The sequence below is a fragment of the Polypterus senegalus genome, chromosome 18 (assembly GCF_016835505.1).
Source record: "Polypterus senegalus isolate Bchr_013 chromosome 18, ASM1683550v1, whole genome shotgun sequence".
Classification (NCBI taxonomy): Eukaryota; Metazoa; Chordata; class Cladistia; order Polypteriformes; family Polypteridae; genus Polypterus; species Polypterus senegalus.
In genome coordinates this window covers 75,932,249-75,950,197 of record NC_053171.1, presented here as the reverse complement: position 1 = coordinate 75,950,197, position 17,949 = coordinate 75,932,249, and the positions used below count along the sequence as shown (strand labels likewise).

Genomic DNA, 17,949 nt, shown 5'->3' with positions numbered 1-17,949 from the left:
TTCCTGGAAAGGAATCCACTCATGAGGATATTTGAGCTATTCCTGTGACTCCAAGGTGTGTCACAAACACTATGAGTTCATTGCTTTAAGAATCGAGATGAACCTGAAAATTGTCTTGATTAAGGGCCAGCAAATCCTAAGATTTTTTTCTTCACTACAACTCATTTTGAAAAACATGATGAAACATTCACTGGTTCAGTGTCCTCATCCGTATGGTGGTGAGGATTTGTAGTGAACTGACCTGTTGGTGAAAATGGCATGCATCGTCTTCAGTTTCAATGCACACAAGGGTGAGTGAGACACAGTGAGTGTACAGGAGTGGCACAATAATTCGATCTTTCAGTTAAAGTAAGATTATAATTGGTTATGCCTAAGAATGAGTGAGGCAAAGTACACTTTATAAGGGCAAGGAAAAAGAGTAGTCCGAATCAGCCTAGGATTAGGATTAATATGTAATATTCAATCATTTTCCTTAATAAATAAATGACCAAGTATAATATTTTTGTCTCATTTGTTTAACTGGTTTCCCTTTATATACTTTGAGGACTTTGAGAACTTGAGCGAAAATCTGATGATGTTTTAGGTCATATTTATGCAGAAATATAGAAAATTCTAAATGGTTCATAAACTTTTAAGCACAACTGTAGATGTTTCAAAATAAAGGGCAGGACAACACTAAAAGTCATAACTAAAGTTTATGAATGAAAATAAATTGCTGAAGTAGCTCCATTTCTTTTGCTAGTGTCATTTCTTTATTTAAAAATGAATTGAGATGCTTTCTGAGCACTCTTTCTTCGCCCATTTTAAAGATGGCTACCATGACCATATTCTCACTCCTATGTATGCCATGTGCCCTGTGCATGATGGGGTCACAAAGAAATACCTAGAGCGACAGTTTAAAACATACAAACAGACAAAAACAGAAGAGCAATGTATTATTTTTTTACTGATTTGGTATGGGAAGTTTGCATCTTGCTCTTTCTTCTGCTAGTGAGTGAAAATAGAAAGAGAGTACAGAAGGCTTTTCTTAAATCATATAAGGAAAATGTATGTCACTAGGCAAAATGCTGTCATTAACTTTTACAATCTTTTTCTGTGTCTACTGTGAAGCTCAAAAAAAAGGTACAGAAAGGCACTGCAATCAGAGGGACATTTAAGGTAAGAATATTGTGCAATTATTGGCACAATGCAGTCTCATCAAACATTAGGTGGTAGAGGCAGGATGAATTCTGATAGCAAAATTTTAAAGCCACTACCACAGTAGTTTGGTCAGACGTGTGTATGAAGGATTTCTGGTATCAGGATGCAGACTCCTGGACTTGTTTTGTTGATTGGTAAGCATTCCTTTAGATACAAGTTTGGGCTTTCTAAGCCTGTGGTTTGATGGTTCGGCCCTTAGGTTTTCAAGTATACCTCAGCTTCGCTAAAAGATTTTAAGCTTTCTTTTGTTTATGGATAAACTGGAATCTGTGACTAATTGTTCAGACAGAAATGAGCGTGGTGCTATCAGGCTTTATATGCTGACCACTTTGAGGGCTTATTGGGAGTGTATTTATTTCCTTATTATTAGAATGACTTTTTTCAAGGAGAGTATAAACATTGTTAACATTAAAGTAATACAGCATCAAATTCATATTTTTTTTAAATGAATGGACAGCAATGTACAATTTCTTCTTTTTTTTCTAGTGCTAACTGCACTAACTGACTTGGAACAAGCTGAAGGTAAGAGTGCAGCAGCACAGCCATTTAAATATCTGGACTGACTGAAAACATTACTTACTTTGTCTCCTAGTAGTATTCTGCTCCTCATCTCCACAAGATCATTTCTAGCACAAATTATTTTAGGAAGGCCTAATACAATTCGCCAATTCATGTTCAGAGAGTACAGGGGTTGTAATGCAAACAGAGCAGCTGTTGGACTGGTTCAGTCATACAGTGACACAAGCTGCTGTAGGGGAGAGTCTTGCAGAAATCGTAGTAACCATTTTTCATGTGTAGTTCCTCAGTGTACTCTTAGCAAAACACAAAGCCTTTATCTTTGCAATAAAAAAGATATGTCTCTGTTATCATAGGTATGATTTTTGCAGTGAATGTCACAATTTAGTTTTGGCTTTAGGAATCTTCTGTTCAGAATTCTAGGTGTTAAACAATTAAACAAACATAAAACAATAATAAAAGTAAGACGTTTTGCACTATATAGTGGGCTTTTGTAGAATTACTAGAAGAGTGACTTTCCATAAATAAGGCACACAGTCATAAAATTATTTCATATGTATAGAAGAATCCTACTTTCAAGTTCGGACCCAATTACTGTTTGTGTGGATTTTGCACATTCTTCCTGGTTGTTTTTTTCTTTAACTTTTTATAAAGCAATTTGAGCTACGCAGTATATCTCGTATGAGTACATGCTATACAAATACATCTTGTTGTCTGCGTTGGGTTTTCTAAATGATGTCCAGTTTGCGCTGACATCTCTAAAAATGTACACAAGTTTACATGCAAAAGTTTTAGGCAGGTGTGAAAAAAATGCTGTTTCATGTTTCATGAAGACAGTTTCATGTCATGGAAAGATTGAGCACAGCAACAAGACACAAGGTAGTTATACTGCATCAGCAAGGTCTCTCCCAGACAAAGATTTACAAAGCAGACTGGGGTTTCAAGATGTGCTGTTCAAGCTCTTTTGAAGAAGCACAAAGAAACGGGCAACGTTAAGGATCGTAGACGCAGTGGTCGGCCAAGGAAACTTAGTGCAGCAGATGAAAGACACATCAAGCTTATTACCCTTCGAAATCGGAAGATGTCCAGCAGTTCCATCAGCTCAGAACTGGCAGAAACCAGTGGGGCCCAGGTACACCCATCTACTGTCTGGAGAAGTCTGGCCAGAAGTGGTCTTCATGGAAGAATTGCAGGCAAAAAGCCATACCTCCGACATGGAAACAAGGCCAAGCGACTCAAGTATGCACGAAAACATAGGAACTGGGGTGCAGAAAAATGGCAGCAGGTGCACTGGACTGATGAGTCAAAATTTGAAATATCTGGCTGTATCAGAAGGCAGTTTGTTCGTCGAAGGGCTGGAGAGTGGTACTCATTATTGTCTGCAGGCAACAGTGAAGCATTGTGGAGGTTCCTTGAACGTTTGGGGCTGCATTTCTGCAAATGGAGTTGGAGATTTGGTCAGGATTAATGATGTTCTCAATGCTGAGAAATACAGGCAGATACTTATCCATCATGCAATACCATCAGGGAGGCGTATTATTGGCCCCAAATTTATTCTGCAGCAGGACAATGACCCCAAACATACAGCCAAAGTCATTAAGAACTATCTTCAGCATAAAGAAGAGCAAGAAGTCCTGGAAGTGATGGTATGGCCCCCACAGAGCCCTGATCTCAACATTGCCAAGTGTGTCTGGGATTGCAAGGATGTGAGGAAGCCTACATCGACAGAAGATCTGTGGTTAGTTCTCCAAGATGTTTGGAACAACCTACCAGCCGAGTTCCTTCAAAAACTGTGTGCAAGTGTACCTAGAAGAATCGATGCTGTTTTGAAGGCAAAGGGTGGTCACACCAAATATTGATTTGATTTAGATTTCTCTTTTGTTCATTCACTGCATTTTGTTGATTGATGAAAACAAAATGATTAACACTTCCATTTTTAAAAGCATTCTTTGTTTACAGCATTTTTTCACACCTGCCTAAAATTTTTGCACAGTACTGTGTATGTTATGTGAAATGATGACTCTAAATTGTTTCCATATTAGTGAGAGTAAATTCATGCATGAGTGTGTCCTGTATAAGACATGGGCCATCCTGCAGGACTGGCTCCTGTCTTGCACCCATTTCTGCCATTGAATGCTCTGACACTCACAATCCTCAATTGAACTGAGATGGACAGAAGATGAATAAATGAATGAAAATATGGCATAAAATATCCTTTGGAAGTAATATGCGATTTCACTAGTTAAACAGATTTACTCTTACCCGAACTGAGCCTGTACCCAGCCGTTACAGTAAATTATTAATGTTAATGAATGGTCTGTTAAGAGCTGGGTTAATATGCTTTAAATTTAGCTGAAGAATAAAAGATATTACACAGATAATACAGATTAGTGAATTAAGAGAGGGTTAACAGTCTCATTTTACATATGCATATAAATTTTAGATTGAAGTGGGCTTATGACAACAACAACAGCATTTATTTATATAGGACATTTTCATACAAATAATGTACTGTAGATCAAAGTGCTTTACAAGATTAAGAAAGAAAAAAGAAAAATATAAAAATAAGAGGCAATAATAAGTAACAATGCAATGGCCAGGAGGACAGATGAACCAAAAAAAAAAAAACTCCAGAGGGCTGGAGAAAAAAAAAAAATCTGTAGGGGTTCCAAGTCCATGAGACCACCCAGCCCACACTGGGACGAGTCAGTTTGCTTCAATGTGAGTTTGGCGAAATCTCAGAAATGTTTGGGAACTTTACCGAACTCTGCAAAATATAGTGAAGACAAGGGGGAAGGAGGAACTGAGGTAGTTTTGAGTGGACTATAATGGTGCAATGGTATTTAAGGGTGCCTGAAGGCTAGAGAAACATCGTCCAGCTGTAATTGGACCAATTATTTTTACCAAAAATGTGATCTAAACTGTGAAGGAGTAGGGCTTACTACTGCACCATGCTGCCTCAAAAAACAAAATAAGCAGATTAAATGATGATCATATAATGTATATATACGTATATATAGTAGTGACCTCCGTGTCAGCTTCGAAAAAGAAATAAAAAAAAACAGACAGATGCAGTAAAGTCTCACAAAAGTTTACTTGAACAATAAAGAAAAGAACGCCGACTTCGTAACCACACCACACAACCTTCTAGTCCCTTCTCCAACCAACCTCTCCACCCTCCTCATGTCCCGGATACCGTCCCACCTTACCGCATTAGTCATACCCCTGCTATCAGTCCTCCACGCTGTACTCCATCCTCCTTCTATCAGACCTAGCAGTCACTCCAAAAAGAGGCTTCAACCTGGCTGGGACGCTACAATATCATCGTGCTGTGATTGACACTGACTGGCCACGTGTCAGGTCCATTTGAGGGTAGGGGGCCAGATGAGGTCAGGTCAGGTGGGGAGTATGCATTGGTACAGCGTGTTGCCACACCCAGCACACAACAAAATAGCTTGGGGCCTCTGTTGGCAACCCCCCAGTTCGTCCAGTCCCATCCTCTGGAAAAGACCGTCCATCTGCTGCAACCAACAATGAGGATGCCAAGCAGCTCATCATTATAATGAAACAGCGGCTCAGCCAATCTAAGCCTTCTCTGGCAAGTGAGAAAACACTCAAACCTTAAGAAAAGCCCATTTCTAAACCGTTATTCAGTCATCCCCTATTTCTGCACTTTTTCTTTGTTTTTCTTTATTTTCTTATATTATTGGTTGTTGATTTTAACCTTCTGAGTTGGTTTGTTAATCATCAGTGAACTGTCAGCACCACACAGTACAGAGTGATGTACATCCTGGTCACCTTAGACCAGTCAAATTACCACACTGCTATTTTACGCAGAAGGAGAAGAATGACTACTCAAGAAAATTATAATCTTAATTCTGTTATTTATTAAGCTCATGCTACAACAAGGACACAGAAGATGCTGGGTTTGAAAAACGAGGGTTGAGAATCAGCGCTGTATAGTATTCATCAGGGGCGGGCAATGTCAGTCCTGGAGGGCCACAGTGGTTACAGGTTTTCATTTCAACCCAATTATGCACCAATCCTTGCCAATCTTAAACCTTGTTTAATTTTATGGCTTGTTATTCTGCAGTTTTGTGTTCTTATATAGTGGATTTTTTTCCTTTCCAAGGGTATCATTGCCCTGCGGTGGGCTGGCGCCCTGCCCGGGGTTTGTTTTATTGAGCCAAATAGTGCCTAATGAATCCACAGAGGTGTAAATGGAAATAAGTTAGATGGAGAACTGTTGGCTCCTTTATCATTTGCATGTTATTGCTAATAAGGAGCCATTAAAATCGGGGAATGCAGATGTTTAAGAGTGAAATAAGCAATTAAGGCTGGGGAACCTTAACAAGCGAGACCACTAAAATGAAGCTTCAAAATGTCACTTGGGCACTAAGGCCTTGTTCACACGGGCGTTAAGTTATTGGATAAACGAACTTGCTCTGAACGTCCTAGACGTTTATGTTGCATTTTGTGGTGGCGATCGATTGACTTCTACACCGGCGTTCGTTTGTCTCTGTCTAACGCCAGCCTGCAGCCCAAATTGTAGTTTGTGTGTTAACCTGTGGAGGCAGTGTCGGGAACTGGATATGAAAGCCCTTGTCGTTTTATTTGAGGTGCCTCCTTTCAATATGGACCATTTTGCGATGTTAGATATTAATCTTCTTGTTTTAAAAATATTCGTAATACGGCGACATAGGGAGAGAAAAAATCGCCGCTACTGGGTTCATCCTCTGACTGCACAACGTCGTGGTTAAAGAAAGTTTTTTTTGTGCTTTATGAAGAAATGCGAATATTTCCGTGCAAGTTTTTTAATTACTGTCGGATGTCGGTTTGCACTTTTGATTGTCTGCTGCAGCTGGTGCAATGCCACATTGCACGCCGATCAACCAATATGCGACTTGGTGTTAGCCCGAAGAGAGTACTTGTCACTTTGAGGTAAGGAAACAGTAGTCGAGTGTGCGCTTACCCCGGTGTTATGCACTGAAATGCCGCCCCGCCATGGATTGCCCCCCTACATAATCGTTATCAAATATTATATTAGAACATAAATTAATAGGTTCATGGTTTACAAATTACATGAGACAATAAAATAAAATAAGCAATATGAAAATATATATCCGGTCCTCCGAAGCGTAAAATAAACGCGCAGAAAACGAACTAGAAGCGGTTTCCTTGCGTTCGTTGGGTTTTGAATGCCAAGAAAAGCTGCATGCAATGTTTTTTTGATGCCGTATAAACGCGCTGCGGACAAACGCCGTCACCAAAGCCCGTGTGAACACTCTCATTGACTCCTACGTGTAGAAAACACTCGCCGCTTGATCCGTGCTCACCGGACGCTACGAACACAAAAAAAACGCTCGATTTTAACGCCCGTGTGAACAAGGCCTAAGTGCTTCATCAGCAATAATTGACGTGTCATTAAGAAACTGGGTTGGAACAAAACCCTGCAGCAACTGCGGCCCTCCAGGACTCACATTTAAACCCCTGCACATCATACTCCCCATTAGCCAGCCAGAATTTCAGTCTCTTCCTCACTCTCTGATCTAATTAACAAATTTAGTTCTTTGCAGTAAAGTAAATAAAAATACAAGCCAGAGAAGCAGGCAGTTAATTCAGTTTCATATTATAATGTAGAAAACTTTAATATTAAGCAATCTCACATGTCAAAGTGAAAGCAAATTAGAGATGTTGCAATCTGCACCATACAACTTGACAGTTCCAAATGTTCAGTTTATCAAATGGCTCTGTTTTTGCATTGCTGTTTGGCATTGTTTTATTATGAAGATGTTTTGGGGTGACTGTGCTGTTATAGGTCCACAGCTCGCTCAGCAAAGGCCGTTTTTATTTAAATAAATAATCACCACGCTCGCGGTGGCTTAGTGAGGGGGCGTGGTGGCCATAGCAAGCCGCAGGGCGTGGTGATTATTTATTTAAATAAAAACGGCCTGCACAGGTGAGGGACTGCCCACATTCGTGATTGTTCCTCTGGCTAATGTGCTGCAGCTGCTATGGCCCCCCCTCAATATATAGAAGGGCGAGTCGGTTACAAAGGGGGAGGAAAAAAAAAAGGAACAAGGAAGAGAGAGAGAGAAAGACGGAGGTGGCTGGAGAAAGCAGGAGAGAGAGACGGTGCGTGTGGGCGGCGAGCGAACGAGCGTTCGTGGGCAGCTGCATGGTAGCCTGGGTGTTTGGCCGGCACCCGAGAGTTGAAGCAGAAGTCGCTCCCGCTGAGTGATCATGTAGCAGGAGTGACCAAAGAAGGAGAGACTGTCCACGTAAGGCCGGGGCGGTGGCGGGAGTCAGGAGGCTTGGAGGTAAAGTCCTTGGTGTGGGTGTCCTGGAAACCAAGGAGTCCAAGTCTCGGGCCTGGGATGAGTGCCAGACCGAAGCCAGGATCGGGAGGACTCCAGACCTGTGTGTGTGTGAGAGAAAGGGCACCTGCAGAGAGAACGTCTCGCCTGTTGCAAAGCCCAACCGGGAGAAGCAGGTGAGACGCTAGCGTAGAAGAGCACCGGGCTTATTGATTTGAGAATGCTTCCAGCAATGGTTTTAACCTCTGGTTTTTAAAGGACTGTTTGTTTTTGTATTTTTAAACCTCCACATTTCTTTTAATGGATTATTTATTTGATGAAGAATTTGAAGCACTGCACTTTGTGGACACTTTGTTTTTGATGTGCTATTGTTTTAAAATAAAAGCACTTTACACCTTTTTACATCATCCCCTTGCTATTGTTGCCTCACTGCTTGGCTCAACTCGGTGACATTATCGACGGTGTCAGGTTCAAGGGCTCCCGAACAGTGGATGGGAGCATGGAGCAGAACCCGCATCGCACAGTAACCCTATCCTAAAATATAGATTTATTTATTCTCCCTCTGAGATTTTGTTATGTGGACCCACACATGTGACCTTCATCCAAGCTCTTGTCCTGTTATCCTTGCACTCTCCTGGCCAGAAAGAAGACACAGCCATAACACACCTGCACTTGGCACTACAGTCCGCCTTCACCAAAACGGAGTGGTACTGTGCTCCACTTTTCATATTGGAGGAAATCTCATCCTGTTTTCTACATTCCAAGTGGCACTGCAGAACAAATACAGAAAGCAGAGGAGCAGGTATAAAAAAGTGAATGTGGAAAAATCAAACCATACAGTCTGGATGTTTCAGTAGCCTGTCAGAGATGGGGCTGGCCAACACAATCAATCTGTTTCAGCGCTGTTTCTGAAGGTTACATTGCTACAGCTCAGAATGTCTCACGCCAAAAGTCTTCTTGATAACTGTGTTCTTCCTCCTCATCGCTGCTGATTCTTCATCTTCCTGCTTGAAGCTGTTAACTTTTTTAAAGCTTATACCCCTAGCCCCTCTCTGCCCAATGTCAATGCAAAGACCATATCAGTATATGTTTACGAATTAAAGGTATCCAGCAGTGTCTCATTTTGTTAACACTTTCGGAAAGTCCAGAAAATGGCCATTACAACTTGACCTTTCTTAAAATATAGTTTTGTGGTATTTAAAGTATTTTGGCAATCCTTCCTACTTGTCTGTCTTCTGTGCCTTCTGTCTTCTCCTCTACATTCTCCAGGAAGCTCCTTCCTTTGTAATCTTACCTTCAATGTCTTCTCTCTACTAATACTTTGTGATTTGTGTAGCTAACTCTAGTAGCTGTTACAGAGATCAAAAGTTGAAATTAAAAAATGAAAACTAAAAGAAAAAGAACTTCTAATTGTGCACTTATCATCTCAAAATATTTTTAAGACATTGTTAACTACTACTACAAAATTAAAATTACTTACTCTCTTCTAAGCGGCATGTGAGCCTTGGTCATGACGGGTGTGGATGACATCTAATCAGTTCATCGATTGACCTTATAGCTTATGGGGAGCATCTGCTTCCTTATCCCTGGCAGCTTCTGGCCTAAAACAAATCACTTTTTATTGAGGACTTCTTTGGTAAACTCTCTGTTCCCTTGAGGTGGTGAACTACGTGTTATCTGCGGCTCAAACAAACTAAACGTTTTCCTGTCTTCAGAATGTTGCCAGCTTCATCTTTTGGCCAGTTTTTGTAAGTTTACACATTCAGAAGTGCTAGGGTTGTGAAACCATGAACTGCATATGTGATTTGTGGTAGCAGTTGTGCATTTGATTTAAACAGGTTCTATATTTCTTAGTCATCCAAATATTATCTAAGTACATCCGCATTTACAACCATGGTTCATTTTGCTTATAACATAAGAGGCTATTTTAGTACAGAAAAGGAAAAGTGTCTTTGTAAAAGTTATTACATTACCGTGTTAGTTACTTTAAGAAATGTTCTGCTCCTTCCTCTTTCACTTCCTATTTTAAAATTACATTCTCAAACCAGTTTAATCCAGTTCGGGATCATAAGGGATGAGAGCCTATCCCAGCAACACTGAGTGGAAGGCAGGAAGCAGCCCTAGAAAGTCCTCTACAGGGCTTACTTACCCATACAGAAAATGAAACTTAATATCCACATCTTTGTGAATGTGGGAAGAACCTTGGAACACCTGGAGGAAACTTCACTCAGACATTGGGAGAATGTGCAAATTCCACATGAAAAACTAGAGGCACCAGTGCCACCATACTCCTTGTTGTAGCATCACAGAACACAAACAGTGTAGCAGAAATGGATATGTCAATATTCATCAAGAGAGAAATTTACCAGGATCTATACGATCCTATCAGTCATTAATAAAGGCGTAATATAAGGAAAGAAATTCGTTGGATTTCCACTAACAATGATGTTATAGTTCATGAATCTAGAAACTTAAAGTAAGCCAAAAGCAGGGCTTGAAGTAAGCTGGAGTAGCAGCAGTATTCTGTTTTAGCGATTCAGTACCTGTGTCTCTCTGCACATTTGAAGCCGTAAGGGGGGCTAACCCTCCCTCCCAGTCTCCAATGTAATGTATGTTTAACAATGCGCTCTAAACTCAGAGGAGAACTCAGTTACAAACTAGTGCAAAATCCACACTACATCGCTAGAAGGTACAGGAAGCCAACTAAAACTGAGAGCACTGGCAATTTTTTGTTTCTGCTTCAAGCACTGGCCCTAAGTATTGCCGTTCAAGCATTTTTTAAAAGTAGTAGTAGGGTCTTACTGTTTATTAGAGATGTTTCTTTGCATCTTCCTGACTGTGAGGAGATGCCACAAAAGCACCCTCTCTGTTACAATATGCAATAATAAACTTCAATGACAATACTAATTTAGAAAAATTCCTTTTTGAGTGTGAAATATTGAAAAATTAAACATATTCATGATACTAGAACTTTATATATTTTATCACAATAACCAGATTTTGACAATTTGGGATTTTTGCTTTCTATTACCATTTTAAAAGGTTTTAAAAGACAGATTTTAAACCAAGTTAATACTTAAGAAAAAGTATTATAACATACCTAAACATATACATTTTAAAAATAAAGTATATTTGTGCTTCATAATTTATAATATTTTATGATGTTTGAAATAGCATGACCCTTCATTCAGGTCTTGTTTCTACCTTGTGTCGATACCCTCAGAACAATTCTTAGCTCCCCACAACCCTAACATTGACTTAAGGAGATTTAATAAATTGATGGATGCATGGATGGATGATTGAAGGTTTTTGATAAAGTGTTTGATAAACTTAGAAATTAAAGTAATTAAAATAAACAATGGAATCTGACATGATGGGCTGAATCTCTTTATATTAAAAAAATAAGCAAGGAATCCTTTGTACGTTCTTGATTGTTCCACTGTACAGCTACATTAAATCCCATCACGACTGTTTAAGAATTCTTAAGTCCCAGTAATCAGTGAGGTGGTTTTCTCACAAATTAACCGTAATCAGAAAATACTTGCATGTATTTATTGTATGTATGTTTTCTTTATTTTCTATGTCTGAATTTCTCTCTATCTCTCTCTTCCCAGCACTTTACAGCAGGCCTGTCCTAAAAATCTTGCCCAATGCCTCAATGTGGCCTGGAGAGGCTGTGATCCTTCAGTGCCTGGTACAAACAAAGCAGCCCCAAGTGCACTTGAAGTATCGCTTCTTCAAAGACTCAAAGGAGCTCCAGTACACTGGATCTGTAGAAAGTATGAAGATCGCTGCAGCAGCACCAGCCAGCGCTGGGAACTATCAATGTGAGGCAGAGTATGAAGAAGAGGGTATGAAGAGAATCAGTGTTCCTGTGGTGCTTAAAGTGGAACGTAAGTCAAAAGATAGCCTTAGACGCCTCCATAATGAAAACATACAAATTAAGGAGTGCTGGGATGCTTGGTGAAGATTTGCCACTATTACACATGGGAGCACTTTCTCTTAACCATCGTAGAGCCAGGCACTAGCACATCTTGCTCAATTTAAATTAATTCCAATGCCTTGATATTTAAATACAAAAGACACTTTCTAAGTAATATGTTCTGTTTACACTGGGGTATCCTATCCACATGATTTGAATGTAGGTTGGCCTGATTTCCTTGGGCTTCTTTCTGTTTTATAATGTCAGAGGCTAATATAAAGCTTATTTTTCTGAATATGAATGACTGTCCTCAAATGGCCACTATGAGGTAGTTCTAGCAACAGGGAAAATCCCAAAGTGATCTGATCCACTGTGACAGCAACTCCTTGGGAGAGTTTTTGGTCATAAAGGACAATGAAAGTGAAAAATCATAGTAGTGTGTCACGATTGGTTCTTTGTTTTTGCAAAGCTTTTTTTAATGGTTGCCATATCATTGCTAGCAATAACGTAAGAAGCCACAAACGCAATGATATCAGAGGTCATACGGTAGAATGTTCGTTTTCTGATGTCAATTAAGTGTCTGAATTTGCTCAATTCTCAAACAAAAACAGAAGTTATTTCAAAGTTCATTCATGTTTTCTTCATGAGTTTGAGAGTTATATTGTTTTTTGACACTTTGATCTCTTGTCCTCCTTATTATTATTTTGCTTTGTTATCTACCTTCCACTTGCCCTTGCGGCACAGCATATGGTACACCACAAAACACATTAATAAAGAGCTTAAGTTACAAGATGAGAGCCAAACAGTGAATCTAAACAAACAAGACACCACTCTTGTGCCTTAACAGAATAGACGTATATTGTAAGGATAAGGTGCCTTGCTTACCCACATTTCATTCTTTCTCTCCTTCATATTAGACTAGTGTTTCTCAACCACTGGGTCGCAGTCTGACGCCAATGGGATTCAAGTGGCTGGTTCACAGTGGGTCATGAGTGGGCTGTGAGGGGTTACCTGTGATCAACAGTGCTGTGACATTCATGTTTGTCACCCTGCCCCCATAACTAAGAGGGACCCCCATCACAGCCTGAATGACAAACTGGGTTGTGAGATCGCAAAGGTTGAAAAACACAGTATTAGACCATTCAGCATGGACCTGCCTCATCTGCTTACTTCTCTCCATGTGTGGATTATTGGCATGAGACAGCTGTTGGGGGCCATTGAAGCCCTAATCTGGAAAACATTCAAAGATCTGTACCTCCATAATCCAGGCCTATCCTACCCATGCGTAATCATTTTTGGTCCCACTGTGCTGATGAATTGTTTATGAAGTGAATGATTTACAGCAAGTCACAGGTAATTAATTTGTTCCTAACTGTGATCTTATGCTCACCACCCCTTGGGTGACACCTCCTGAACCCAACAGGGCTGAGCTACCAAACTGCAGTTCCCAGTGTGCCCTGTGGGAATCTGGGGTACTGTAGCAACCCAGGGGAACTTCCACCTAATGATCCAGGGTAGATCATAACTTGAGTATACTTTCTTCCCTTGTCCTTCCATTACAAAGGCATCCTGGCCGGCCACCATACTGTCTAGACTTTGAAAGTATTCAGTATAATATACAGCAGATGTGCAATACACAATGTGTCACTCCTCACTTAAAGTAACTGCTGCTTTCTTTGTACATTTGTTTCCTTGAGTGTTCTGGAAGGACTGAACAAATATGTCTTAAAAATTCTTACTTTGGTCTCCTCAGTGGAACATTGGTACATAAATCTTTACTTGTATTAGTTTTCAAAGTTTTACATAGCCTCTACTCCATCCTTACAGATAAACATCTGTTATTTCTTTATCCATTCCAGATCGTAAAGTGAAGCCTATACTGATGATGAAGGACAGAAAATCAATTCTTGTACCCTGTGAACACTTCATAATTAAGGAAGGAGAAAGCTTCAGTCTGAAATGTCAGATCCCAGGTGACAGTACTGGATGGCAGTACATTTGGCACAAAAACATCGATGAAGGCCTTCCAGCAGATGGATGCCAGAAATATGGCCTTACATACTCAGTGAGCTTTGCAAAGCCAATACACTTCGGAAAATACCGGTGCCAGGGGCGGCGGGGCGACTTTTATTCAGACTTTAGCGAGCCTATCATGGTCAATATAACAGAAAACATTTAGAGAAGACATCATATGACTGAGCAGCAGAGGATATGACATCTTAAAAGTACTGGCCAAGGTGGAAGAAATAAGAAACAAAAAAATAGACCATTAGAACTAGGAGTCAGTCTATGTACAGCTGGAGAGCATCTTTTTTATGATTTTGATTGTTGCATTATCTGTTCTGAAGCCTAATGTTTAAAGCATCAACTTGTTCTGTCCTCCATGTGTCTAAGACAAAATGCATAGGAATGACACTTCGAGTTACTAATTTGCATCTCTCATGCATTGTAATTAAAAATAAACATAACCTTAACAAGTTAAGAAAGAAAAGAATTCTACCTCTGCATTTATTATGTGTGTTTTTAGCAGTAATCCCAGCCCACCTTAAATCCCTTCACACCTCTCTAGCAGTGTCTTTTGTTTTGTAAATGTGTCGATCAGCACAAGCAGCAAGCAGCCTGCTGTCCCATCACCACCTTTATTGAGTTCAGCTCTCCCAGCTCAAGCCAAGGCTCTTTATCTGCGTGTGAGGTGCCTGGAGTTGTGTAGGGTAAATAATACAGTATATCGTTATTTGGAATACATGCATTTCATGTGTGTTCTGTGTCTACAAAGATCTTTGTAAATATAGGATGAAAGGAAATGCGGGAAATGCATGAAACGCTGAACACATACCTAAAGCAGTAACCTTTTCCATGTTATACTAATAATGGCGAGAAGTGTATAATGTGTGAAGACATTAGTCCAAATATCAAATAAACACGTGTGCTTTTATCTATACTAATAAAAGGCAAAGCCCTCACTGACTCACTCACTCACTCACTCACTCACTGACTCATCACTAATTCTCCAACTTCCCGTGAAGGTAGAAGGTTGAAATTTGGCAGGCTCGTTCCTTACAGCTTACTTACAAAAGCTGGGCAGTTTTCATTTTGAAATTCTATGCGTAATGGTCATAACTGGAAGGTATTTTTCTCCATTTACTGTAATGGAGTTGACCTTGAAAGCCGTGGGGGGCGGAGTTTCGTGTGACATCATCACGCCTTCCACGTAATCACGTGAACTGACTGTCAACGCAGTGCATAGAAAACCAGGAAGAGCTCCAAAAATCGCTGAAGAAAACATGCATTATATAATTGAGAAGGCAGCGAAACAATAAGAAGCGAGCGAGTGACATATACTACCATATTCATGAGTGCTGCTACCTCGGAAAGAAAGCAAGGTGTAAACCTAAACTTTAAATTAAGTTCATAGACAGGCTACCGCTGGCGTTTCTCATGCCCATGGGTAATGTGGGATACAAGTTTAATGAGAGGACGAAGGATATAAACGAGAGTTTTGATCACTTTGTAACTAAGTTAAAATTGCAGGTGAAGGGGTGTGCTTATGCAAATTCCGAGAGACTGTGTTTGTGGGGGATTGACAGTTAAGGTGGGTGGGGGAGTCACGTCATCATCTCCCCTCCCATTTACCTCATTTCGGTCTGAGCTGAGCTCCGCGGCTAACGCCGTCTTCCGAAGCAACTTCGTCACACTGCCACCAAATACTCCCAAAAAAATTCCACAAGTTAATACACACGCTGTCTCTAGAGTTTCTCCACACTGAATCCTCCAGGCACTACTTACAAAAGGTTACATTGACAATCGTGTTATGTTATTTTTAAAATCTTTCCTTTTCTTAGCACAAGCACAGCTGAGAAGCTTCGAAGCTCCATAACGCGTTAAAAAATAATGCATTTAATCACACTTTGCATTACAAGCAAAGGGGAACTTTTGCCAATGCATGATTTCCTGGTACAACGATTACTTTGATCAGCGCATCCCGATTCATTTTACCCTTGCACCACCTTGGTTTGAGAAGATGTCTGAAAAAATATGAGGTTAACACAGAAAAACATAACAATTAGTTAAGGGATTCTAATTTATCCTAAAAAAACATGTATTTAAAATTAAAGGGGTTTTCATAAATCAGCTCAGGGAAATAGAGTTTACGAACTTAGGGCGCTACTCCATGGCTAAAGGGTAAAGAAAGCGCTACACTAGTCTTAAGGGGGATTGCCTTTCAAAATGGGAACATCCAAAGAGGATCCTGCGAAAAGACAGAAATCAGTCCTCATTGGTCACTTTAATGGCGTTTTTCCACTGCATAGTACGGCACAGCACGGTTCAGTACAGCTCACCTTGGTTCGGCTCAGTTCGGCTCGGTTTGCATTTCGACTGCAGTTTAGTACCGCTTTAGAGTGGACGGGATTATTCACGTGTCGTTATAGTTGCGCCGCCTCTACTGCCGTGACACTGTGGAACTTTTACAACAACACGCAGACAACGACAACACTTTAGCTCGATGACGCGCAAGGGTAAGCATCTAAAAAAAGCACGTCACTAGCTAACTTTTATCACTGTTGCAAAGCATAAAATGAACTTAACTACCAGTGTAACTTTAAAATGCTGATTCTGTATATTACAGATCTTCCACATTTTGCAAAAAAGTCGCTGCAACAGACCATCTGTTTGGACATTTAACCGTGCTTCAGAGTGGTGGGATGTGATTGTTCCCGGTTTTACAAACACTCAGTGGCTGGAGAACTTTCGAATGTCTGAAGAAACATTCATCCACTTATGCAACAAACTGCGTCCAGCGATGGAGAGACGGGACACAAACTTCCGCGTGTGTACCTTTAAAGAAAAGAATAGCCAGTGACGCAGTAATGACGATTTTCTCCGGCCAATCAGTGACCAGCAGAGTTTACACGTCACGTTTTGGTAATGGTTCGGCGCGCTTGGAACCTCGGCTAAGGTGGTACTAAAAAAGGACCAGGTACCAGGTACTGTTCCCAGTGGAAAACGCCCCAAAAGTGAGCTGAACTGAACCGTGTCGTGCCGTACTATGCAGTGGAAAAGCGCCATAAAACATTGGTTCCCAGCTTGCAGTGTATAACCCCTACCATAGGGGAGCCATCATACTTTCCATACAGAGGGTGCTGGACTAACTTGATTTGTAGGGCTTATGGAGATATAAGCATTTTAACCTTAGTGATAAGCATTATGCATATTTTAAATTGTTAAAAGTTTTACAGATAACAAGTTCATGATAAGAGTTATAATGACTGTAAGTTATTTTTATTTTAAACGTTTTTTTTTTTGTTTTGCTTGAACTTCCGATCTCTTTAATAGAGGCTTACTTAAACCACACACACCAGGATGTGCTAATGCAGAGGGACTTTAATTTGTTGGTACTGAAGGGCAGAGAAGTTAGGTTATATTTTAGCAAAATGTCAAGTTCTAAACACAGTAAAATTGTCATTTTCTGGACTTTCCACATGCCTAGAAAACACGGCCCTCAAACAACTGGATATGTTTGTACATTCACACTAGAGATCGGAATGAATACTTGAGCTTTCAAGTACCTGAAAGAGCACTTTGTGGAAGAAAAATTAAGCTTAGAGGCCACACATAGTAATTTAGGCTGAAGTGCTTTGATATGCTTTCCACATTAAAATATAGCATCTCTTAAAGGTATAAAGGTTTAAAAATGTCAGAAAACTCTTCTGGTATATAAGAAAACCAGATAAAAGTCAAGTAAACAGCAAAGACAAGAATTAAAATACTCAAAATTAACTGAAAGATGATTAACACTAGAATTACCAGAGCCTACAATAAAACTCGTAGATCCGTCCCACCTTAAAACGCTTTGCACCTCTCCGTCAGCGTCTTTTGTCCTTTAAATGTGTTGATAAGCAGCAAACAGCAAGCAGCCTGCTATCACATTCCCCACCCCGCACAGTTTTCTCAGCTCAAGTCTGTTTACCTGCGTGTCAGTTGCTTAGAGTTGTA

General features: G+C 40.2%; 1 protein-coding gene across 1 annotated transcript; it reads left to right on the top strand.

The window, feature by feature from the left end:
- Nucleotides 1-1,208: 1,208 nt before the first annotated feature.
- LOC120518851 (Fc receptor-like protein 2) lies at nucleotides 1,209-14,453 on the top strand. Its single transcript, XM_039741848.1, has 4 exons — nucleotides 1,209-1,334; nucleotides 1,687-1,722; nucleotides 11,648-11,926; nucleotides 13,815-14,453. Exons 1-4 carry the CDS (start codon nucleotides 1,304-1,306, stop codon nucleotides 14,132-14,134), a joined length of 666 nt encoding a protein of 221 aa, XP_039597782.1. The 5' UTR covers nucleotides 1,209-1,303; the 3' UTR covers nucleotides 14,135-14,453.
- The last annotated feature ends 3,496 nt before the right edge of the window (nucleotides 14,454-17,949 follow it).

Coding starts and splice junctions, on each gene's coding strand:
- LOC120518851 (XM_039741848.1), top strand. CDS start 1,304: ATGCAGACTCCTGGACTTGTTTTGTTGATTG. Junction 1,335..1,686: donor TGGACTTGTTTTGTTGATTG/GTAAGCATTCCT, acceptor TTTTTTTTCTAG/TGCTAACTGCACTAACTGAC. Junction 1,723..11,647: donor TGACTTGGAACAAGCTGAAG/GTAAGAGTGCAG, acceptor CTCTCTTCCCAG/CACTTTACAGCAGGCCTGTC.